Source organism: Lygodium microphyllum, chromosome 18 (genome assembly GCF_053477565.2).
Source record: "Lygodium microphyllum isolate KBCC chromosome 18, Lygodium_microphyllum_v1.1.10, whole genome shotgun sequence".
NCBI classification, from domain to species: Eukaryota; Viridiplantae; Streptophyta; class Polypodiopsida; order Schizaeales; family Lygodiaceae; genus Lygodium; species Lygodium microphyllum.
The window spans coordinates 142287825-142313930 of NC_141152.1; the positions used below are offsets into that span (position 1 = coordinate 142287825).

Genomic DNA, 26106 nt, shown 5'->3' on the forward strand with positions numbered 1-26106 from the left:
TGGCATTTACTAACATGTTGCTGTCCATGGAACCAGCTGTAAACCATTGAAAAGTGAGTATAAACTGATCATTTACTGATTTGAGAATTGATCACAAATTGTTGCAAATGTGATCCCAAACTAATCACAAACTCATTGTAAAATCGACTATCAATCAATGCAAAAACTGATGCAAAATTGATCCCAAAAGTGACCATAATTTGTTCTCAAAGTGATCACAAGTTGATGCAAAAGTATAATTCCAGTGTTCGAGTGGAACTCATACTCATTAGTATACATCTCACAGTGACTAGTACACTAAGTAGTGACATCATGGCAAACATACTATGAGCACAATACCTTGGATGCATACTAAATACATTCGAGATCCACTACATATGAGAGTTGTTCACAACTGATGGAGTGAAAGTGCTACCTCTCCCTTAAGCATTAGGCAACACTCTCAACCCTTGCTCTGTTGAATGTGATTGAGCCCGAACTAAAGTTGGCTCTAATTGAAAGGCATCTAGGTAAAGCTACTACAACTGAGGATGGTCTGCCAAGTCATTCTCTTCCGTCCATTTGGCATCTATTGGTGAATAATTCTGAAATTTCACCAAGTATCTCCTAGAAACTTTACCTTTGACCTTTCTTTCCTTATGTGCCAAAATCTGCTTGGTTATTAAAATCTCATCCAGCCATAGAAACAGGAAACAGCCGTTCCGGCCTGTAGGAATGATTTAACGCGTTCTAGACCCTTGGAGAAGGTGAAACTGCCAGGGAACGTTCCGTGCCATTCTCGAGGCCGTTTCCTCTGCCGTTCCCTGTTTGGAACGGCCGTTCCAAGCCTGTTGACAAAAAATTTATATTTTTTCACGTTTTTTCTTTTTGCTTGTATCACACTCCTACCACATGTTCACCCATCTCCATCGCCTAATGTGCACACACTAATCTCTCTCTCTCTCTCATTGAATATTCAAAGTATCAAGACAACCTACAAGACAATAAGGAGTCCATGCAAAGTTCAAATTTGATGCATTATAAACTCTTGCAAATGACAATCAAATTTCAGCCTATTCTCAATTCCAAGGTAATCATCCATTTATATTGTCGAATTTCAAGGGAAACTAGAATAACTGGGGTAATTTAGAGCAATTTGGAGCTATGGGGTTAATCGAGTCAATTTTGGGACATTTGGGTCAATTTGGAGCATTGAGGGATATTGGGGCAATTAGAGGGATATTCTTTGGGGTAACTTGGTCATGTAGCACATATTTGGGGCACTTAAGACATGTGCCGTCCCCCTTGTTCTCGTTCCCTCACCTTGGACGTTCCTTGCATTCCAAGGGATCCCGTTCCCATTCCCGTTTCCCATTCCAGATAACTATATATCCAGCTCCTCAACCTTAGGCTAAATTTCAGCAGACATATCCTCTGGCACATCACCATGAAAAGGCCTTAACAAATTGACATGAAAGGCATTGTGTGTCTATCAATGTGGAGGTAATTTCAGCCAATATGCCACATTGTTGATTTTCTCCAACACTTGGAAGGGCCCATAGTATATCATACTCAACTTCGGATACAATCTCTCTCTTCCTTTCATATTTTTCAGCCTTGCCTTTTCAAAATGCAACAATACATAATCACCCTCTACAAATTGCAAAGCACGTCTGTGGCGATCAACTGCTCTCTTTTGCTTTTCTTGCGATCTTTGAAGTGTATATTTTATGTTTGCATAGGCTACATCCAAGTTTTCCACATAACGATCAGCCTCAAAGTTCTTCTCTTTAGTTTGCAGAATAAGTGGTACCTTCTTGCCACCCTCAACAACCTCAAATGGAGCTTTGCCCATAGAACTATGCACTGTGTTGTTGTAAGCAAACTCAACCAAGGGCAAATACTACTCCCATTGTGTCTGTGGTTTGAAACATAGCACCTCAAAAGATCTAACACTATGGAATTTGCTTCCTCAGATTGACCATTTGTCTGCGGATGGAAGGATGATGAGAATTTTAGTGTGGTATTCATATTCTCAAACAAGCCCTTCCAAAATAAACTGGTCATCCGGGGGTCTTGATCACTAATGATTAACTTTGGCATACCATGATACTTAAAGATGTGTTGCAAAAACAATCGTGACATATGATCAGCCTTTATTTTCTTTCCCATTGAAATGAAATGGGCTTGTTTGCTAAACATGCAAATGATAGTCCATATCCCATCATTCCTTGTAGGTGTCTTAGGAAGCTAAAAAATAAAGTCCATTGCAATGCTTTGTGCCAAGGCTTATCTGGAATAGGCAAGGGTTGCAACAAACCCGACATCTTTTGCCTATCATGCTTTACCTTTTGGCATATGATGCATGTCTTAACAAACTGTTCTACATCATGCCTCAAAGCTGGCCAATAAAAGAAATGCTCCACTGCCTTGACCGTGGGATCAATACCTCTGTGTCTTGCATACGAAGGGGCATGATTTTCAGTGATAACTCTAGGCCTTAATTGCTTTGTGACACACAGTTGTCCATGCATCATTAAAAATCCATCTCTTAGCACAAAGTGTCGATGCCTTTGGCCATTGCAAAGCTAATCATAAACATTAGCAACGTTCGAATTAGCAACATATTGCTCTTTCATGGCATCCAACTCAGTGTGATAAACCGTGTTGATGGTTGAAATTTGTGGCTTACGTGATAGTGCATCAACCACAACATTCTTTTTACCATCAGTATGTACAATTTGAAAATGAAACATAGAGAGAAAATTTGCCCATCTCATATGCTTCTCTGACAACTTTGTTTGCATCAGAAAGTACCTCAAAGTTTGATGGTCTGTTTGCACTGTAAAATCAGCCCCCAACAAATAATGTTTCCACGTAGACAATGCATGAATTACAGCCAAGAGTTGTTTCCCATAGATGTGCAACTTCTTTTTTGCACCGTGGAGAATTCGGCTCTCATAAGCCACAACTCGGCCGTCCTGCATAAGAACAGCCCCAATGCTGTTACCACATGCATCTTATTGAACTATGAATGACTTCCTTAGATCATGCAACACAAGTCCAAGATTTGAAGTCATCTATTTCTTCAACTTTTCAAATGCTTAAATTTCTACTGTTGTCCATCTAAATGGCACATCCTTCTTCTGCAAGGCATGCAATGGAGATGCAAATTCAGCAAACCGGCGTACATACTTCCTGTAGTAAGAACATAAACCCAAGAAGTTGCGGATCTTATGCACATTCCTCAAATGTGGCCATGATTGCATTGCCTCAACCTTTGCAGGGTCTATGCGAATACCATCAGCCGATACAATATGCCTCAAAAAGTGGATGCCATGCAAGAAGAATTTACTTTTCTTGTCATTAATAACCAGCTTGTGCTCACATAGTTCGTTGAACACAATGTCCGGTTGTTTTCTATGGTCTATCTCATTCTTTGAATAGACAATCATGTTCTTTTGTCCCTCCGATTGTGTGTCGATCCTCCGTCCTCTCATAAACAACACGAGAGATACTTTTGTCTCACCACCTAGCCACGCCTAGAAAGTTGCTGGTCCCAACTCTCGTGACTCGACTGCCAACCGTCAACTTGAGGTGAGTTATTCTATTTTTCAAACTCACTTACTTTCTAGGCTCCCCTTGACTCTGTTCGGGCGCCCAAGGACCTTGGATGGTCATCCCTTGATTGTTTCCCATAAATTACATTCCATGTAATATAACATTTTCTCCCCCTTAAAAATCGGTTTCGTCCTCGAAAACGATACTTGGAAGGTTCAATTGTAAATTAGAAAACCTTTTTCCTAAAGTACTTGCTTTCATGTTGAGCTTTCTTCTGAACAATCTTTCCATTTCACCAGATATTCTTGATAAATAGTATGCCTTGTTTGTCTGTTATGAACATTTAAAATTCTTTCTGGTTCATGTGGAATAGATTGGTCACCAAATAGCTCCTCAATGTTATTATTTAAGATTAAATTATCCATATTACCCAGCTTCTTTCTTAGCTTGCTTACATGGAAAACTGGATGTGTTTTACTACTAGCAGGTAGTTGGAGCTTGTAAAACTGTTCTCCCACCCTTTTAAGTATTGTGAAAGGACCACAATACCTGGGTGATAGCTTTGGACATCGTCCTGTTTTCATGGTTTTAGTTTGTTCAGGCATCTTAAGATAGACCAATTTCCCTTCTTCAAAGGAGATGTCTCTTCGATGAGGATCTGCATAAGCTCTAGCTCGATTTTGAGCTTTCTTAATATTTTCTTGAGTAAATTTTAACATACTATTCATATCCTCTAAAAAATCCTTGGCTGCCTGAACCTTTTCCTTATGCAGTCCTACTGCATGAGGAGCTCTAGGCTGAAACCCACACATTAGCATAAATGGACTATATCCAGTGGAAGAGTGCTTGGCACTATTATATGCAAACTCTGCTATCGGTAAATACTCTTCCCAATTAGTTTGCCTTTTACTTACATATGCTCTCAGCATATCTTCAAGGATTTGGTTAACCCTTTCAATTTGCCCATCAGTTTGCGGGTGCTCCGCCGTACTCATGCTAAGTTTAGTATCCAACTTTCTAAATACAGCATGCCAAAATTGACTATCAAATTTTCTATCCCAATCAGAAACTATATTGGCCGGAAGGCCATACAATCGGTATATGTTCTCTATGAACAATCTAGCCAATTCTGGTGTTTTAACATCAATTGAAGTTGGAATAAACCTAGCCATTTTGGTTAACCTATCCACAATCAGCCACACAGAGTTGTGCCCCTTCTGTGTTCTGGGTAACGCGACAATAAAGTCCATGGAGATACTCTTCCATTTTTTCGAAGAAATCTCTAATGGGTGGAGAAGTCCTTCCATTTTCAATCTTTCAGCTTTATTAACCTGGCATTTATTACATTTGACCACATAGTCAAGGACGTCCTTATTCATTCCAGGCCAATAGAACTGCCTTTTAATAAGACTATAAGTCTTATTAACTCCTGGATGTCCCACACTAGGGATATCATGATACTCAAAGAGTATCTGGTGCCTTATTTCTTCATCTTTCGGGACACATACTCTACCTTTGTAGAGTAAATAACCATTATCAATGGTAAAATTCTTTCACTTGAACCCCATTTGAGCAACCCCTGATGCTCCATTTCCTTGTTGAACGTCCTGAGATGTTCCTTTCTCAGTGGAGGCTCTTCCATTTGGATCCCCATTTTCTATTGCTTCCCATATGTTGGAATATGCTGGATCAACCTGGCATTTTCCTTTTAAGGATTCAAGCAAATCGGAAGTGAACTGAGTAAAACTCAATTCATTTATGATGGGCATTCTGCTGAGTGCATCAGCCACTATATTATACTTTTCTTTTCTATAGCTTATCTCATAGTCGAACTCTTGGAGGAGTTCGGCCCATCTGGCTTTACGCCCTTGTAGATCCGGTTGGTCATTAAGCCACTTAATGCTTTCATGATTCTACAAGATCAAAATTTTGGCACCGTACAGATAGTGCCTCCATTTCTTCATTGCATGTACTATTGCATAGAGCTCTCTCTCATAAACAGAATAATTCCGTTTTGCATGGTCTAATTTCTTGCTTTCAAAAGCAACTAGTTGACCTTCTTGTAATAAGACCGCGCCTACTGCCCTATCACTGGCATCAGCTTCAACCACGAATGGTTTATTAGGATCCACAATTAATAGTACTGGAGCTGTAGCAATAGCTACCTTAAGTTTTTGAAAATTTTCATTTTGGTTTGTTCCCCAATTGAAGCTCTTCCCTTTTCCTTTAAGTTGGTCCGTCATTGGAACAACTATCTTGGCATAATCTCGAATGAATCTACGATAAAATCCAGATAAACCTAGGAAGATCTGCAGCTCTTCCAGGTTCCTTGGAGATGGCCATTCAATAATTGCCCTTACTTTTTCTGGATCCATCTTGATTCCCTCTTTCGAGATAATATGCCCCAAATATTTGACCTCTTGTGCGAAAAATTCGCATTTAGTTTTCTTGGCATAAAGGGAATGGGTTCTTAACAATTGGAATACTAACTATAAATGTTCCAAATGTTCTTCTCTTGATTTACTAAAGATCAAGATATCATCCAAGAGGACTACTACAAAGTGTCCTAGATAGGACCGTAACACACTATTCATCAGCTTCATAAAAGTACATGGTGCATTAGTGAGACCCAAAGGCATCATAAAAAAATCATAATGCCCATATCTAGTACGAAATGCCGTCTTAGGAACATCGTGGGCCTTAATTCTTACTTGGTGATAGCTTGATCTTAAGTCAATCTTTGTGAAGAATTTTGTCCCTTGTAATTGATCAAAAAGATCTTCCATTCTGGGCATAAAAAATTTATTCTTCACCGTTATTTTATTAAGTGCTCTATAATCAACACAAAGTCACATAGAACCATCTTTTTTCTTCAGCAATAAAATTGGCGAAGCCCAAGGTGAATTACTGAGTTGTATAAACCCTTTATCAAGGTAATCCTTAATTTGTCTTTCGACTTCTTGGTGCTGTGTTTCACTTAGCTTATAAGGTGGTTTAGAAATAGGGTGTGTATCCCTATCTATGTCAATTGGGTGATTTACATCACCAATGTTGGGATCTTTGGAGCAAGTCTGGGAGATGATAGAGAATGTTGAGGAGAGAGAAAGTTCAAACTTTCTTCGCGAAGAATTGAAGAAAATTTGTCATTTACTGTTGTTGCCTTGTCTCAACAGCTTGTAGATGCAAAGAACTAAAGAAAATCAGTCATTTACTGTTGCTGCCCTGTCTCAATAGCCTGTAGATACTGTCACCTGCTGTTGATTGGTCTTCTCCTCCCCCTGGTTGCCTCAGAAAAGAAAGTCCTCCAATGGCTGCAAATCAGACCAGCAGCATCTCTTTCCTCTCTCTTGCAGGGTGAATACATAAAAAATGCCTCTCTCTAACCTCTAAAGACGTTTTTCAGCCTTGCATGGGCATTTTTGACAAGTGGCAGTTTTTCCAACTGGTTTTTCCAGCATTATCCATAATTTAATATTAATTTTCAGTCTTGAAATACTGAAAATCAATCTAATAATTATTTCAGTGCCTTGAAAAATAATTTGATTGGCCAATAATTAAATTGTCTAGGCAACTTTCAATCCAGAGTGTCTTTGCGCCATCTTTGATGATCAAATTGGCGTTAGGTATCATTAAACACCATTTCTTTAGTGTCACCAACTGACACTTATGGCCAAATGAATGACCTAGGCCAACAATTGGCACGAGATACCACCAAGTACATGTGTGGCATAACTTATAACAACTTTTGCTTTTGACATCCCGTGATTTTCTCGGGTCCTGGGTTCGTAAATTTACTCTAACCTCTGTTATACCTCACATGTTCAATATTTACTTAATCATGTTATTAAAAATTAATCCACATGTTAAGTGAGGTCTCAAAAATACATGTCCTCATGATAGTAGTCATAGGTTGATCAAGAGAAATTGATTATACACAATTGAAAACAATCAACAAACCGAGTTAGATGTCAATAGACATTGTCTCTCAGCCTCAAAGAGCAGTTAATGTTGAAAATGCAGCAATAAAATATTCAATAAAATGCAGCAAGTTGGACAGACATTAAATGCTAACAGAGGCTGCTGTACATGCATTAAATGGGAAAACGGAGGCAGCAGCAAGTTGATTTGCCAAAGGGAGCAGTTGCCACATATCACTAGGGGCGTAGATGGCATGTAATCAGCAGAGAAGCACGTAGCATGAGCCTAGATACTACAATTTGATACCATGTCAGAAGTGGATGCAACAATGGAAGCATAGACAAGCGCTGAAATAAACTTCTGAACACAAGACAAAAGAGAGAGAAAGAAGAGAACTTAGAGATGTGCTCGTGAAATGAAATCCGTATACCAGACATGAGACTGTTGCATACAATAGCGAGTCATTGGTTGTGTGGTCACTGGCACTAGCTCCTCTCTCCAAAGGGAAGTCCACATGAAGAATGGTGATGAGTGACTGATGGGGAGGAGGAGCCTCCAGAAATGTGACCCTCTTAAACGCTAGTTGGCTAGCATTAATGCTGGCCGAGTGGCATGAAAAATGCCAATCTAGCATAAAATGCCTAAAATCCATACAAATGTGTCAACCCATAGACTCACACATGAGTTGACAATCTTGCTAACAAGAATATATAGGCAATAAATATGTCATAGTGGCCGAATGGCTTCTAAATGCCCTAAAATGCCACAAATAACACACAAAGAAATGCCTAAAATAGTTGACATGTGCCCAACCCAATTTGGCATGCATAGACTTACACATGAGTTGACATATCTACTAAGAGAAGGCTGTTTGGGGGTTGTAGAGGCATTTAGTGCATTTAGGTTGTGGGAGAAAGAAGACAGGCTACTGATCAGATTTTGCTGCTGTGAGGACCATTTGCAGGCTGCCAACAGCAGGAGAAACCTACCCAAGAGCAGGCGGCAGCATTAATGGCACCTTGGGCAGTACGCGACAACATTTGGGGCAGTCTTGGGCAGCAGCCATTTTCTAAGGCCTCCCACATGGAAATTCAGGGATCTTTGTCTCTACAGCATTCTCTCACCTTCTCCAGCCTATTCTTTGATAATCTCAGCCATTTGGTGGAGATCTCAGCCAGATTTGGCAGGCAGAAGTGGAATTTCTATTGTAAACCCTAATTTACAGCAGAAATTAGAAATTAGGGTTTAGGCAGGCATCTTGGGACCTGTGCCAGCAATTGGAGGCATTGAAGACTGAAATCAGCAGCTGGAATTCAAGGAATTGGCAGAGATTTCAGATGCCAGCCCATGTTGTTTTGGGGCAGCATTTGGCGAGTCAAGGATCCATTTTGGACAAGTCTTGGGTGAAGATCAAGGGGCAAATCGATCAAAAGGCTTGCTGATCATTTATGACAGCAAGGGGCATTTGGATTAGTGGAGGAGATTAAGGAATCTTAGTTGTACTCCATCTAATTGCAATATAAGTTAAGGAAATACAGAAAGGGGCGCCACCCTTCTCTAGATGGAAGGCTGGTTTCAAGGGGAAATAAAGGACAGCCAGATCAAACATCACGAAGAAGTATCCCAACGACCCATCTAGGATGTCGGTGACAAAGGAAAGGTTTGAAGAAGTATGAAAGTGTTATGGTAATAGAACATTTGGTGGAGACGGCTTAGGATTTGCTTAGGGGTTTATTGTGGTTGTGTTGTACTAGAGTTTTTGTGAAGACTTGTGGCTCATTTTTTGATGTAGGAATTTTATTCTAAAATGTACTTGATATATGACACTTAATAGTCATGGCTATCCTTGCTATCTAAGTTTTCTTTTCTTTAAGTGAATGCAAAAAAAAAATTGTGATGCATTGAGAAAGGCAATCATAATTAGATATGCACACTTAAGACTAAGGCTTTAAAACATGAAAAAAGGGGCTTATTTTATTTCTACCTTTGCCATTTGGTCAATTTGTTGTTTGGGCTCAGAAAGGAATCAGGACGAGTAGAACTTTCATGTAATCATGGATCATTCTTGTGGTGTAGCATCTTGTTGTTGGATTACTTTACTGAATAGGGGAATTACATGAGTATTTAGTGAATGTGTATTTTTCATTCGTCCAGATTAAAATCTCTCTCCCACTCAAAGGAGGACTTGCAGGCAAAAGGATCATCAGATTATTGGCAATCTGGTCCAATTTCCTCTCACCAGACCAGTGAAAGTCTTCTTAGTAGAGATTTGGATGATGGTATGGAAGCTTCGTCAAAAGATGGTGATTCAGGAGGACTTAGTCAACAGCATTTGCAGAGGCTTAAAGAATTTGTGGCACAAAGGGGTGGACAGATTGAAGATGACTGGACAGTGTCTGTAAAGAAACGAACACACTCCGGAAAAGCTTTTGATGTTACATTTTACTCTCCAGATGGGGTAAAGTTTCGATCCAGGTTGGAAGTTGCCCGATACTTGGGTCTTTCAGAGCAGAAAAAAGGAGAGACCGGTGTGCGGGGATTGTCTGCTCCTGCTGTCAAAACAAGGAGAAAGAAAGAATCCTCTAAAATTCAAAAACATGAAGACTATTCTGAGGAAGTTGAGCAAAGTGATGACGAAGTTCCAGAATCTGCAAAGAGAAGAAAAATTGAACCTGATGGTGTATCTGCAGTTCAGGAGCCTTTTCCTGAAATCAATGGTCCTGAACCAGAGCTTCAGGTTCGTAGTCGCTGTCCCTGCAGCAGGATGAATCAAGATTCTTTATCAAATTTCTATTTTGTTCATGGAACAGGATTCAGCAGATTTGGTTGTTCTAGATGTTTCTGCTGGTTTTGTTAGATTCTTCAGAACCAACAATCTCAAAATGTTGCTTAGCGCATGTAAAACAGGCTCTTCTAAAAGCTGATGACGTTGGATTGAGTTGCTGTCTGTTATTTTACCTGCAAGGGTTGGCTCTCATCAATCAAATTGCACAAGTGTCGTTTGAACTATTGTTTGTTGGGCAATAGGTCTGTGCAATTGATGGATAGAATGACTGCTTGTGGTACTGTAGTGCTGATTACTGTCCAAGTTACATCACAATTAGTGTGCATGTGACAGATTCTCCTGCTAAAGGTTACTCATTGCAAACCTGGGGTGCTTGCATGTGGTGCTGGAATTCAATTATGTTGTTGATGCAGATGCTGGTGCCAGCCAAACCAAGCACCAATGCCTCGGCATCATTAAACTTGAGAAAGAACCTTCACACTTGCTGATACACACATCGGTTAACTGAAGTGTGTGTCTGTTGACTGTAACATGGGAGAATCTTCTTGGATGGACTCAAATGCTTGGCAAGTTGCAGGATGAAGCATGGCTAACTACATGATGTCCTTTAATGCTGCTGCTAACTGCCTCTTGGAACTGCTGCATTATACTGCTCTTGCTACTTGTATACCTGTTGTCAAACCTTGGGTAGTAACTACCTTCATTGTAGGCGGTCACTAATAGCCGGATGTAACAAATGCCCCACATCAGTCCACATGATGACAATGAAGATGCACATCCATGTTGACAAATGTCTGCAGAAAGATGATACCAGTAGATGATGGCATTTGGCCCACGCTAGCCAGACAAGCATAGCTCCACACAAGCTGGTTAACATATGAGCTGTCCATGATTATTATTTCCATCAGTCCATATCATAAACACGAGTCAGTCAAAGCTTGAGCGAGCATATACTTGCAGTCTAGGATATAAAAGTAATGCCTGGCCTCTATATAGGCACAATATCTCTATAAGTCCATATCATAAACATGGGTCATTCCAAAATTGAGCAAACATATGTCTAAGATAATGTAGATTGCACATATTCCATCTAACTAAATCTAGCATAATGTAATCAAATTTTGTCCACTATTTTTGTATTTTTAGTATGTATGCAGAAATCAGAGGAATATGGGTACTCTATTTCAGGTGTTCTAATAATTCTTATTTCTTTGATTTCTTGCCTTTTAAAAAAGGTACCACTACAGTGCATGGAACTTAAGGTCGAGTCTTTGGGCACAGTTGAATTGCGGCCTGGTTACTGTGATGAGAATAGTGTATGGCCTGTTGGATATCGCTGTTCATGGCATGACTTTGTAACAGGCTCTGTCTGCATCTCAGAAGTTTTAGATGGAGGGCCACACACTCCAATTTTCAGGGTGACAAGGAAGCTGTGCTCTGATGTGTATGATGAGAGTTCAGTTCAGAGCAAGAATAACAGAGGAATGTCCAAACCAGACTGTGAGAAGCAACCTTTAGTTAGTACCTCTCGCATTGAATTGAAATCACAGGCAATAAAACACGACTTCAACGAAAAGGTCAAGCAAAACAGAGATTCTCATCAGATTTATGACGAGGACAGTGAATTGGAAATGCTTGTGGGGACCCTTGAAAGCTTCCGATCGAGTTATGATAGTCAAAAGGAAGACAAGTGGGGATTGTCAAGAGACACAGAAGACAAATTCTTTACTTCTACAAATCCAGAGTTGAACCTGCAGTGGGTTTATGGTGATTCTGACACCAGAAATATGAATCTAATGTATGCAAAGGATGGTAATTCTTTGGCAAAAACTTCTGAACAGGAGGAAGAAAAGTGGTGTGGTGTATTGGAGGGCAGAGGTATGGCCATAAAAGATGATATTGGGGAAATTGTTGTGGAGAGTTGTTCTTCTTCTGCTGCATGGAGATTGCTGGGAGAAGAGTTTGTAAAGCGCTTCAGGCAATCAAGGAGGGGGACACGATTCCAGTTTGGATGCAAACATCTTGAAGGCTCGTTATCTTCAGGTTTTAATTTTCCATTCCTTTTTGAAGGTACGAGTGATAACAGCACACAAGCTGCTCAAGATGCATTTGAGACAGTTTGTTCCAGACTGATGGAATGGATGGCACAGGATCGATTTGGCTTTGATATTCCAGTTGTTCAAAAGTATCTATCATCAAAAAAATCAAGATTACAGACAATGCGATCTCCCCCTCCAACTGGGTGGCCCATTGGTCGCAAGGTGTCAGCAGAGTTTGTAGGTGACTTGCTTCAGGTAATTTGACATTTCAAAGCTTTAAAACTCTTGCATAAATCAATTGTGTATGAGCACACTTCAACTTAAATATCTGGATGTTTAAACTGTATCTTTGTCATGTCCCTAGATTTGGGAGTTTCTATGCCGATTCTCAGAAGTTCTAGGCCAAAAAGAGCCTCCTTCATTGGAAGAGCTAGAGGAAGGCATAGCCGGTATTTCAGAAGATGATATGAAAAGAGGAGGCTGTAAGAAAGATCAGATGGGGTCTACACGAAAAAATGGGGTGCAAGTGGGATATATACATCAAGGAATGGGTCCTCAAAAGGAAATGCATGGGCAGGATTTTCTCAAAGGACAAGAAGCACAAAATGGAGATGTGGGCCAAAACCTTGCCAGCAATCGTTTAACTAAATCTAAAAGGCTGTGTGAAAACAGTTCTCTTACTCCTTCAGGTTTCTGTGGAGAGTCATTAGCTGCCTCAAATATATCACTGCTTAAGGTAGCCTTGTCTGATCTCCAGCAAAAGGCTACAGCAGGGGCTCCTGATTTAACCCTTGAAACTAAACGAGGGAAGAAAAAGGATGCAGATAGTGGATCTGCACCAAAGCAACAACCTGCTACTGCACTTCCCTTGAATGAACTAACGTGGCCAGAAGTAGTCAGACGTTACATTATTGGATTGTTAACTTTTACTTGTGGAGAAAATACAGAAATGAATGTTCAGGAGCGCAGAAAGGTATTGCGATGTATTCAGGGGGATGGTGGGGTCCTTTGTGGTGCCCTTGATGGTGTGGCTGCAATTGAAGCTGATGCTCAGGTAATCATCTCAAAGCTCACACTTGTATTAATTAGCATTAGTTCAAAGCATTCTGTGCAGCAGCTTTTGATTAATTTATCATGCAACCTTTGCCCTTCACCTTAGTTGGAGCACATCAAAATCTTGTTTCATAGCTCAGTACCTAGGAACTAGCACTCTCTGCCGAAATAGAAGCCTTGGACGTTTTTCTTTGACTGAGGGTCAGAGAGGTTGAACCGTCCTCTTTTGTCGGAAGGAGGTTGACAAATTTCTGCAAGTGCCCATTTCTAACATCCTGATGTTCGGGGCATTATGACTATCTCTTCTGCTTTGTTCACTTTACACGAGTCAAGATATTGGTCTGCTACTTTGTGACTATTGCAGCTGGAGTCTGCGAAGAGTCTCTGGTGGTCTGCTGGTTGCCTAGAACAAGTAATTTTAGGACCTCAAGATCTTGTAGTTTAGCACCTAGGAATGAACACTCTTGGCCAACACGCAAGCTGTAAACGCTTTTTCCTTGACTGAGGGTCTGAGAGATTGAACCCTCTACTTTACTCCCAAGTAGGTTGACAAAGTCAGGTAAGTACCCAAATGTAGTACTCTAATGTTTGTGGCCTTCTTACCATGTATTTTGTTTTGCGCACTTTACACTTATGAAGGCATTAGTCTGCTATAATGCTGTTGGTTGGAGTCTTCAAGCTTGAATTTGGAAGGTGTTTGACTTTCTGCTAGAACAGAAGCCTTAGATCTCTCCCCTTGACAGTGTACTCTCATTAGTGCAGTCTTCAAGGCTGAATCATATCTCTTTCTGTGAAGGAGGTTGACAAAAAGCTTTATCATATCGTCTTTTGTTTTATGCATCTTTACACGTGTGACTAAGTTTGTTTACTATCTTTTGAAGTCTTCAAGCTTGAATTAGTAGTGAGCTTGGTCTGTTGTGTGTACACTCAAATATACTCTGTATCAAGTAACTTTCTTCATGTTTGTGCATTTCATATTTTGTAGAGCAATGATAGGACCATTAACCTTAATCTTTGCAAGGAGTTTGTGATTATGCAAGTTGTGGGCTATCCGATCTTACGTTATGGCATGCCAACTACTCCTTTAGAGAACACAATGGAAGCTTGCAAATCAGCAGCTTTACTCGTCAATGCTAGACAAATAGTAAACCGGTTCATGTTCGGTGCATAGCTAATCATATGCTCTGACTAGACTTATCTGGAGCATTCAGCTTAGTTTTGTGTTTTTTGCATTTAGCTTCTTGCAGAAGCAGAGAAGCATTTGTCATACTGGCTACGAGGAGCTGGAGATCAGGTGTCTGGCACAGAGCCTTCCCAGAGGGATACTGCAAGCAACCGAGTTCTAGATGAGTTACCTGCAGGAAATATTTCTAGGAAACCTGCTTGGGCAACTGTTTTGGAACCTGTTCGCAAGCTGGCTACAAATGTGGGTGCAAGGATTCGCAATTGCATACGGGATGCTCTTGAGTTAAACCCTCCTGATTGGGCAAGAGAAATTCTTGAGCATTCAATCAGCAAGGAAGTCTACAAGGGAAATGCTTCAGGGCCAACAAAGGTAAAGTCAAGACGATCTCTGGGCTTCTGAGCCTTGTTTTGTGTTAATTAAAGGGGTAACTCTACTGTTTGTACAGAGAGCTGTCTTGTCAGTGCTGGAGCAAGTGCCTGATGAGGTTGTTGTTCCTGTGAAACCTGAGCGGAAGATTGTTTATGTAGCTCCTATACCTGAGCTTGTGATGAGGCGTTGTCGCATTGTCCTGCGGGAACTGATCACAACGGATGATGTTCGAGTTTTCTGCAACTCTCTTGGAGGGACAGTTTTGGGGTATTATGAGAATGAAGATGAGAACCTACCACTGCCACTGGTAACACGTCCTCTCGATTTCAGAATGATTGATTCAAGACTGGCTGCTGGGGCATATGGGAGCTCACATGAGTCTTTTGCAGCTGATATGCGGCAGGTTCGTACCTGTACTACATGGAAGGTAATTCTGTAGTACAAGCTGTAATTTTTAGTGATCTTCCTTTCTCACATACCATGTATCCTATTTTTTTTTTCATAGCTTTTCCGAAATATTCCACTTGTTTTCAACAATCGTGAAGATTTGGTTAAAGTGGGAGAAGTGATGTCTCAGCATTTTGAAACCATGTACGAGGAAAAGGTATTTTACATTTTCTGTGCAGCAACTCGTTTTTTCTTTGGAAATTGTGGTCTTAGACTCTTGTAAAAAGTTTGTGTGTTTTTGTTGTTTCAGGTGTTGAAGCTGGCAAATGGTAAAGAGGAAGCAAATCAGGCGGTGGATACATCAGTTCAAATGACAATAGCAGAGCCTAACGGTGCTCCTTCTAATGCTGGAGGCTTAGATGAGGAACTCAAGAAAGCTCCTTGGGAGGAGGGTGTGTGCAAAATATGTGGAATAGATAAGGACGATGATAGCACTCTTCTTTGTGATGGGTGTGATGCAGAGTACCATATCTATTGCTTAGAACCCCCCCTCTCAAAGATTCCAGATGGTAACTGGTATTGCCCATCTTGTGTTGCTCTTGAGCAAAGGTCTCCCAGCCTTAGCTTCTCTGCTGCAGCGCTTAACAAAATGCCTTCAATCAAGTTCTATGGAAGCAAACATAGTGAAGCTGGAACAACTCTACCAGCATTAGTTGCAAGCATGAATGGAAAAGACTATTGGCAAATGAATGAATCGGAGGTGATACTAGTTGGTTCTAGTCTTTCTTGGATGTTTATACCCAGATTGTGTCTCATTTAAAATGCTCTTTCTTGTTGGTTAGCTTTTGTTTTGTGGTTGACAATTTCTTTTGGCTCAAGGTTCGAAGAATGATTTGGTTTTCTTCATTTGTTTTGCATGTACGCCAGCGGGTTCAGCTGTTAAAATTTTTGTGCGACAAGGTCCTAGAATCAACATTGATTAGGGATCATGTTGACCAAAGTGTGGAGGTTTCTTTTGAGCTGCAACAAAAGCTAAGGCTTCTTATACTAGAGCGGCAGAACTGGCTTGAAAAGGAGAGCCACACATTGGATGATAGTTCTGGAATGGATATAACAAATGGATCTGGTTTATCGAAGAGACGTGGTAGAAAAAGCTTGAAGCCTACTGTGGCTGGAGCAGAAGATACAAGGATGCAGATAGAGCAGATTAGGACTTTGGAAGTTGATGACTGTCAAGACATGTATAATTATATGAAACCGCAAATAGGAAGTGGTAACAACAGATCACTATTCAGTAGAGAAGAGTCTGGCTTCACATCATCATCCTTTATGCAGCAAAGACATGATGGGAATGGACAACACACTCTAGCTGAAGTAGAAGGGAGTATTGCCAAAGTGCCTCAGTGGGGCTCTCCAGGTCTGCCAGTAAAAGATCTTGCAGAGGAGTTCAATTCAACTAAAAATCACTCTCTTTTTGAGAGTGATGTGCTGAGAAATGCCATGGCCATTTCCGACCAATCAAATGGTTTGGCAGTTGGAACACAAGAAACTGGCGTGCAGTTAACAGCCAACTTCAAAGAACCAGAGAGTAGGCTTTCACTACACCAGTATCCCCTTAACTATGCAGATGGTAGCAGTTCATTCAACTCACCAGATAAGGGCCAGTTGCCTCTTGCCGGATTAAGTTTGCAGCAGATTGGTGACCAATGGGCAACTCCTTCAACAGCTAACCAGACAACAGCTATTCAGACCAGCTTTGAGCTATTGGAAACAGAGATTGAGAAATTGGAGGCAGAGATTATGAAAACAGCTCCAAGGAGAGAATGCCTTGGAAGAGATGCATTAGGCAGGACCTACTGGGCTCTTGGCTGGGAAGGTAAGGTTCCTTGGTTAGTGGTTGAAGCTGCTTCGGGATCTATGGCTAGCCTTTATGATAAGAACAATGGGTTCACATTGCCGAACTACTTTACAAGCTCTGTAGAAACTCAAGGAAGATGTGAACGCGCTGTTGACTCAACAACTATGAATCCTTGTGCTTCTCAATCAAATGAATGGATAGCATACAACAGTGATGATTGCCTTGAACAGCTGCTCAACTGGCTTGAGCCAACCATTGGTACTGAAAAAAGCTTGAAGTCATCTCTTACAAAGTGGTCCACGTTCTGGAACAGGAAGTTCAAGTGGGAAACAGATATAAAGCAATCTTCATTGGTGAAACCCAGTAGTATCTACAGTAGCATTGCAACAAACACAAAAGCTATAGCTATCCTGACAAAAATGTTTGGTGCAATGTGCTGGTCAGATGGACCTAATGACATGCTTCCTCCTAAACGAGCAAAAATGAAAAAAAATGCAGGTGAGGGCAGATTATTTAGATGCGACTGTTTAGAACTAGTTTGGGCGACAAGAAGTCATTGCCCACGGTGCCATCAAACATATGACTCTGGTTCAGATATCCAGGCCCACAATTATAGTGGCTGCAGTTATGGATTTACAGCTGAAGAACAAAGTAACATGCTTTTGGCCTCCACTAAGTTTAAGAAAGCAAACCTCAAGCAACAAGTCCTTAGCCCTCCTGACATTTCTGTCATAAAGAAACGATTTTCGTTGCCCAGCTCGAATCGGGAAAGAATTTTGCAGATTGGGTGGATTGCAAGTAAAGGGCCTGAATTTGCCCCGGGTCTTTCTGTATCACCTTTGTTTGACCCTTCGCTTCATATGAGAAACGTAGCAGTCCCTTTGGGAGAAGGGGGACTGTCTGATGTAACAAGTCGTCCATCCAAGAATGACCTTAGTAACAGCAGTTGTGCGAAAGTGGCAGTCAGCACAATGTCTGGTGCAGGACTCGCAGTTGGTGAAACCATAAGATCAGAAATAGCTGGTTCCCATGTGGTTCCAAAATTATCTGGTCTTTCATGTGCTTCATTATCAAGCCAAGGGCTTGTGCTTGACCATAGTAAGTCAGAAGCAATGACAGCACCTTCAAATTCAATGACAAAGCATGATTCAAATAGAACGACAAGTCAACTAGCATGGACTCACCTGTCAAATACGAGAGTGACATTGATTGTGAAGAGGATCAAGTCAACTTTACTGGACATAGAAGCTGCTTTGGCAAGTGACTTATTGGAGACATCAAGAGGGCAGCCAGATCGGCGGCGAGCATGGCGATCCTTTGTCAAGTCTGCTGGTTCTGTTCTTGAGGTAATTTACATGGTGAGCTTATATGAATGCCAAGTTGCTAAGATCCTTTGCACCTGATCTCACTGATAGGCCTCTTTCACATTATTGTTGCTGTTGCATTTTGGAGTCTGCTGATACAAGATCAGTGCATATGAAGATGCTGTATACTATGTCTGCACAAGGCTGTTGCATTTCTTAATCTACTTAGTCTGCACATGCTTAAATATCACTTTACTCTATTATGTACAAAACTGCAAGATTACACACATGATCCATATGAGGTGGGCACCTTTAGGGTTAGTGTCAGATGATAGTGGAGACCATTATGAGATGTTAGACATCGTGAAGGTACATTAGGGCTGTAGGTACAACTTACAAGAATCTTATAAACACAACTCAGCTTGGTTGTTATGCTTCTCCTTTTCCATGATGAGGTCTTCCTTGGAATTGACTTACCACTGCTTTATGGCAGACCAGAGCTCTGGTAGGTGTCAGCATGTGTTGTTTTCGTACACATTGTCTCAAAGCTTAAATAGTGTAAGCGTAAGCAGTAGCTCAGCAAATGAATATGGGTATGCTGATCCAAAAGCTTTTCAGATTTTCAGTTTGAAATTGCCAGACAATTGTAATAGACATGGACCAGATGGAGTTGATCATTCTCTAAAGTCATACCTGCTGTTCAAACACTGAGTATGAAGCTCTTAAACTATTAGCAAAATTTTTGTGCTAATGGCCTGGTAATAACCAGCTTGAGTACTGAAGATGATGCCAGCCTGCTGCATCAGAACTTTTGTGCTAGTGGCCTGGTAACCACTAACAACCAGCCTGAGTGTTCAGGCCCCAAGATGTCAACATGCTGCATGTTGAAATTATGGTGTATAGTTAATGGCTAGTACATGCATAAGTGCTTACTACAAGTATTAGCAAGTCATACATGTTTTGTGTGCATGCAGGTGTGTGGCCACGCTGGCAAATAAGATGCTTCTTTTATGGAGGTGTTTGACCACTGTTGCTAATTTTTAAAATAGATTTAGCCATGAAGTCTATGTAGCTTTTTACATATCATGGGTTGGGAACTCTTTAGCTGGGTGGCACATTTCTTTACTGAGAAAATAAAATTCTATTAATAACACCTCAGAGAAAATCCCCTTGAGGTGAATACAAAACACAAGGAACTCTAAAGAGCAGCAAAGTACATCACAAATACAATGGTTGTGTGAACAATCAGTCTGATGCACTATAATGCTAGACCATCTGAGGGGCAGTATGGAAAAAGGTGCTTGAGTTCCATGTCCAGTGGAAGGCCTCTCTTTTCCTCATCCTCTTGGAGCTGCCATGCATCCTTTCCCATCTCCTATGGAGGGTATGGATGATCTTTGTCCAAATCCTTGAAAGAGTGTAATTATACATTCTGAAGGTCTATAGCATGGCTCCACCTTGGGGTGCAAATGTACCATGCTATAATACTGTCAATGAGCTCCCTTTTGTGACAATGTCCTCGGGTACATTGTGCGTGTGAATAATTTGGAGTGGGGATCTTGCCTAGATGTCCAATGATGAGGAAAGAAAGGCTCTCGTGAAAATCGTCATAGCCACATGTTGGGCCTCTGTCTGTGACTTAAGCTTCAATTCCCTAGGTTGTGACCATGGTCTCTGCTATGCCATGGAATATCACCCTGAGGGCTCTTCTCCATATGTCCAGAACTTTGGAAAGTCCCATAGGCAGTGTCTCTATGTCTCCTTTAGCTCACCGCATCTCGGGCATGCTACCAATTTCTTTCATATCCAAGAAAAGTGCCAATTGCTAAGCTCCTATGATCACTTCCTCTTGCAGTGTGCCACTACTCCTGTCCTCTATATGGAGCATCTTGCGAATTATGTCTAGTCCAAGTCCTTTGGTTGGAGGTGGCCATCCTCCTCAACCATAAAAGCGAATGTCCTTTCTTTGTTAGTTGCAATGATTGTTAGAAGAATGCCACTTTTGGAGAAGAGACCAACTGAGGTTTGAGAAGTGTATGTATCTATTTGCCAATTGGTAGGTACTCCCTCTGCCACAATCTTGATCATAGTTGGCTCCCTATGCGAACCAGCCTTGCAGTAAGACGACTGTATAGAGAACCTTCCCTCGGATGGGTAAGTCCTCTGTTCAGTAGTGTGGCCTTGCTCTGATTTCAAATAGTGATTGCAAAGAAGACTGTAGTCGGTGGTAGCGGGTGAAGGCAAGGTGAAATTGATCGCCATGCTTTGATAATAGCCATTGCAGATATGACTTCAAAGCTGCTCACTAAGTCTTTTGTTCTGATCTCTTGAAAAATCCAATGAATGTTGGGCTACCATGGTCCTCCATTTGTACATGTAATAGATGGAAGTCTCTATTAGAAGTTTTTTTTGAGGCTCTTCTCTTGGAAGAAGACACATGAGAATGAACGTACCTAATAAGGCTTTGCTTTGGCTATCTAGGTCTATGATCCCTAAATTTCTCTAGATCTTGGCTATATGATGACATCCCAAGCCACCTTTGTTGTAGCCGAGCTCTCGTCTAAGGCACTTTGCTTGAGAAGCCACCTTTGTTGTAGGTGAGTTCCCATCTTCCCCTGACCAAATAAAGTTCTTGATAAGGCACTTCACTTGCCAATGCATGACTTGGAGAATGCCCAACAAGAAGAGTTGGTGGCTCATTTCCATGTTGGGTGGTTGCATTTTATTTGGCCAACTTGGCTATTCTGTTGCTTTATGGCTGGCTATTTATAGCCCACTTTCTTCTTTTTCCTTATATCATTCAATTATGAAGATTTGAGAGAGATCGAAGAGCATCGTGTTTGTGCATCTAAGGGTTGTATACCTTGGTGGTATGTTACCTTTATTTTTATGTTTTTATCTATGGATTTCATGATTCATTCTTGATTTTCAGTGTTCTTGTTACTTCTTTTATATTTGTACCTTGTGTTTGCTGCTTTTGCTTCCATCGTGCATTCTTACATGGTATCAAATATCTAGATCTCTAGATCCTAGTGCTTTGTTTGGAATTAAATGAATCAAGGCTGTAATTGAATGAGAGACTGTATAGAATGCTCAAGGGTGGAGTTGTGCAACAGCCAGTGGCTCTCATGGGAGTAGGTTGAGGGAGGTGTTGATGTGTGTTGTCCACTAGAGACGGATCCCAAGTGTAGTAACAACTAGTTGGAGTAGAGGCTGATGAAGAAAAGTGCTAGAAACACAAAAACGACCTACCATAGATGCAAACACAAATTAGGTCAATGCTAGAAATGGAAGGGTAGTAGGGTGGAAACTAGAACACAGCAGTCTTTGGGGCTGGAAACACAGCAATGCACATGCACCCAAGGTGCTTTGTGGAAAGCTTGATGTTAAGGCAATAAAATGTATTTTTGTTGGGTATAGCTTGGAAAGCAAAGGGTATAAGCTGCATGACCTTCCACACACAAGGGTTTTGTTTGTACAGATGTTATATCTTCTGAAAGTTCAGGACACATGCATGCTGAATTTGAAATGCCAAACACATCTGACTCCTTGGATGTGTTTGAAGGCTTTCTTCTATATGCTATTGGTTTGGGGAATAATTATGATGCAAAAAATCAGCAATTACAACATGCTGAACCTGCTCCACTTGCTCCAAATCAGCCTCTTGCCAAACCAACTTCTCCTAGGGTAGTGGGTGAAGTAGTTGTGCAAGAAAGGGCTGCTATACGTACAACCAAAAGAATCCCTAGGTGGCTGTTATAGACTCTTAAAGGGAGTGGTATTGATGCTCCTTTGTCTTACCGTACACATTTATGTTCTAAAAATGCAAGGAGGCCACATTTTGTTAATATGGGTTATATCATTGATGATGAGGAAGCATATGCTTTTGCTAGTACTCTTCTAGATGAGGATGAGTCAGTCTACATGTATTGAGGATGCACAATAGGTTGTGTATTGGGTGGAAGCCATGAGTGATGAGATGAGCACTATTGAGTGAAATAGTACTTGGAGTCTTGTTGACTTGCCTCCTAGCAAACATGCAATTGATAGACATTGGATTTACAAGCTCAAAAGAAAGTCTGGTAAGTCTATTGGCAGATACAAGGCAAGGCTATTTGTGAAGGGACATGCTCAAAAAAAGGGCATTGTCTATGAGGAGACATTTACTCCTACATCCAAGATGACCACCATTAGATGTGTGGTTTCTATGGCTACACATTTTAGTTGGGACGTACATCAATTGGATATGTAAGGAGTAGAAATACTTGTGGACACAATAGAAGAAGGAGCCATCTGGGATCTTGCCCTCGTTGTGAGAACTAGTTTGGGTGTAGGTTGAAATTCCTATGATCTGACAATGGAAGTAAGCACGTATCTAAAGCCTTGCATTGGTTTGAAGGGGAGGAGAAGGTGGAGGAGGAGTTGTAGTTGAAGAAGGGTATCAATGGATAACCTTGAAGGAAGGGGAGGGGCTGATGGTGGGGAGGGGTGTGAGTTGAGGGCAAGAAACCACCTATAGGAGAATCACCTTCAATTGAAACATCTGAGGCCGCAATCTTGTCAAATGTTTCATCCGTGCTCACTTGTATCTTTCGATTCTTTGGGTCTTAGAGCTTGTAGCTTTATGTTGTCATGTTATAATCAACGAGGATAAGCTTCTTTGACTTTTGGTCAAGCTTTCCCTGCACAACATCCTTGATAAAGACCACTTGTATACCTAGCTGTGTCAAACCATCAAACCATCCTGGGTCCGGATCTACGAGGCTTTTACCCTCTCATTTGGGAGAGTGGACAACTGTGAATACCTATCTTTAGAAGAATAGACAGATTCATGGTTTGAGTCATAAAAAACATTGAACCGGCAGTACTCCATCCCTCTTATAGACCTGAAAACACACTTGAATCTGCTGCATCTCAAAGCCAAGAAGCTGGAACAGAGGAAGTCAAACAGCTACAACCGTAGAAAAACAATTGTAGATGGGCGCCTTTGTCGATATAACCCTAAACAGTGCAAAATACCTGGATTTTTTGCCAATAGTAAGCTGAAAAACTGCATTTTCAGCTTCAGTCAGTCTGCTGCAATCTGTACGCGGGCTGCACTGGACAGATTGCTGAAGTGTGGTCTCCTCTGATAGAATCCTGCATGCCCTCACTTAGGCAGTGATACTATGTGAGAGAGCACAACAAAAGGGAAACAGGAACATGGAGCGGAAAGAGAAGAGAGAGACAACAAGAGAGAAGTGGATGAAGTGATAATTTCGCACTGAATCTGAATGCATTGGCAAACTGATCAGTCCCTGTATGCAGCCCAAGGTGTCAGTGAGGGCACCAGATCAGGATGATCACAATGACAACACCAAGATGAAGGAGAGGCTGAAGACAAAGCATGTTGTCCCCTTGCAAGACAAACTGATGACTGGTCACAAGGGGGGGCTAATAAGTATCTCAAATACGTTGTAACTGGCTGACCAGCTGGTCTTGGAGCGCAAAATGCTGGCGACAATCTAGAACAAGCTGCCCATAAAAAATGTAGGCTGCCCCCTAACCCCCTCACTGGTCACTGAAAAAGAAATGCAGAGACTGTAAAAGTTGTAATAAGCTATATTAGATAGGTACTTGGCTAATAAATACTCAGGATTGCTTGGATGACAAATTGGCCTAGCTAATTTAATTCTTGGTTGATATAGTTAAATCTTTTGAGCAAGAATTTATCATTAAATTAATTCTCAGAATTAATATTCTGAAAATCAATTTAATTGGGCTGAAAAGTGCAATTAGAAAGCTACCACTTGGCGCAACTTACCCATGCAAGTGAGCGAAAGGCGTTTAGAGGCCATTGGAGTCTCATTCCAGCATTGTGGAGGTTAGGAGAGGAGGGAGAGCTGCTGTTGCAATTTTCTAGGCATTGGTGATCAGCTAGGCATTGATGATCAGCCCAACCATTGGAGGCTATCAAAGAGCTGCCCCTAGTTGATAAAGAGGCCATTGGAGGTAGGTCTATAGGCAAGTGACAACAATTTTAGGGCCCATAAGGGTAGGCAACCATATGTGGAACTCTTGTTGATGGTTGGCTGTAGTCAATCAACCATTACCTACAAACATTAAATTTCACCTAATTTTGGGATTTAGCTTTGAATTTTCTCTCTCCAACTTCCTTTCTATTCTCTCACACTAGCTATGGGTTGAGACAGATTTGTACATCTTCACACTAGCTACGGGTCGAAATAGGTAGATACGGGGCTCACCCCCTCCCCCTAGAAGATCGGATCTGCCAAATCTACCAGCTCGAGCCGGAGATAGAAGAACACTATATATGCAGGTGCCTAGCGCACTACAAGATTCGAGGATGCTTCCACTGCCTGTTTAGAGAAGGATTCGGACCACTCTCTAGAGTAATGGATTTCAAGGACTAGAGATGCCTTGGGCTCTTCCTGCTGCAAATACGGCGCCACAGAGACCCCCTCCTTCGGACCTTGGAGCAAAGATAGGGAGCCGCCCAACGCCTGCTCACAGAATTCTACCAAGAGCCAACTACCATCCCCATCCCTGAGTCCCCACCAACCCCACTGACCTTCCGGCCGTGGGGGACTACCCTAGCCTTTGCGACAACAAGAAGCAAAGCCCGACACCCACGCCCAACCGGCCCACGCCCGCCCGGGAGGCACATGTTGAGGATACAAGGGATACTACGTTGCCTTTGGAGGGCCTTGCCCCGCCGATTCAGCCTCTCGATGTTAGATGGACCCATGCAAGACATTTTAGGATGACCAAGCTCCATGAGCAGTTCCACATGATACTTGGAACACATATGAATTGTACCCAATCTATATACCATTTTGTACCTACTCAATTAGTTTATCATAGTGGGACTTGGAAAGTTTCCGAGACATTTTGTATGTAATGTTTTGGTCTCTTAGGCCAACTTGGCCTTTCGTAGACGTTAATATAGCTTTCTTTCTTTCTTTCTTTCTCAATCAATTTGCAGTCTCCCTCAAGAGATCTCAGCCAAATTTAGTCCCAAGTGGATGCAATTGAAGAATTTTGCTACTAAACCCTAATTTATAGTAGAAATCAAGGTTTGCCAACCACCCTAGGAAGAGTGCTCAGAATTCGAGGCCTAATACTTGAAATTCAGCAGCTGAGATATGGGGATTTCAGAAAATTTCAAGAGGCCAACTAGGCAACATTAAGTTTGGGGTGGAATTTGTCTTTCAAGGAGCAAATTGAAGGTCAATCCCCAAGTAAACTAAGGGGCAAATTGGTTTGAAGGCTTGTTGGTTTCTATGGAGAGCAAGATGTATTGAAGATTGAAGGAGACCAAGCTTGATTTGTGTACTTGAATCTTTAGTATTACAAGTTAAAGAAATACAGCAAGGAATGCTAGATTTGGGGCCAATAGGGTGTCCATTGTCCAAGTTTAAGTGTTACCATTTACTTTTGTAGTTTATACGAATTTTATGCTTGCTGTCATTAGTGCTTAATCATGTTATTCACTATCCTTTCTGAGGAGGAAGGCTAGTTTCAATCGGTCTGTCTATTCCCTCGTACACAAAGATACCCAATAGGCTTAGCGAACAACAATTGGATCAACTCATTTAGTGTTGCTCTAATTTGTGTATGTCACATAGTATGTTATGCACCCTGGTAAGACAAGTATGGTTGTTTGA

The 26106-nt window shown here is 41.3% G+C and overlaps 1 protein-coding gene across 2 annotated transcripts in view; it reads left to right on the forward strand.

Annotated features, from left to right (window-relative positions):
- The window catches only part of MBD9 (methyl-CPG-binding domain 9), a 77183-nt gene that overhangs the window by 48573 nt on the left and 2504 nt on the right, over positions 1–26106 (forward strand). Inside the window, exons 2-9 of one of the 2 annotated variants that reach the window (XM_087699352.1) lie at positions 9613–10195; positions 11479–12537; positions 12647–13336; positions 14573–14890; positions 14967–15293; positions 15396–15494; positions 15588–16037; positions 16205–18493. In XM_087699352.1, coding sequence (XP_087555478.1) covers positions 9613–10195; positions 11479–12537; positions 12647–13336; positions 14573–14890; positions 14967–15293; positions 15396–15494; positions 15588–16037; positions 16205–18493 — 5815 coding nt within the window. The remainder of the gene's footprint in view (positions 1–9612; positions 10196–11478; positions 12538–12646; positions 13337–14572; positions 14891–14966; positions 15294–15395; positions 15495–15587; positions 16038–16204; positions 18494–26106) is intronic. The other variant, XM_087699353.1, reaches the window with a different exon arrangement.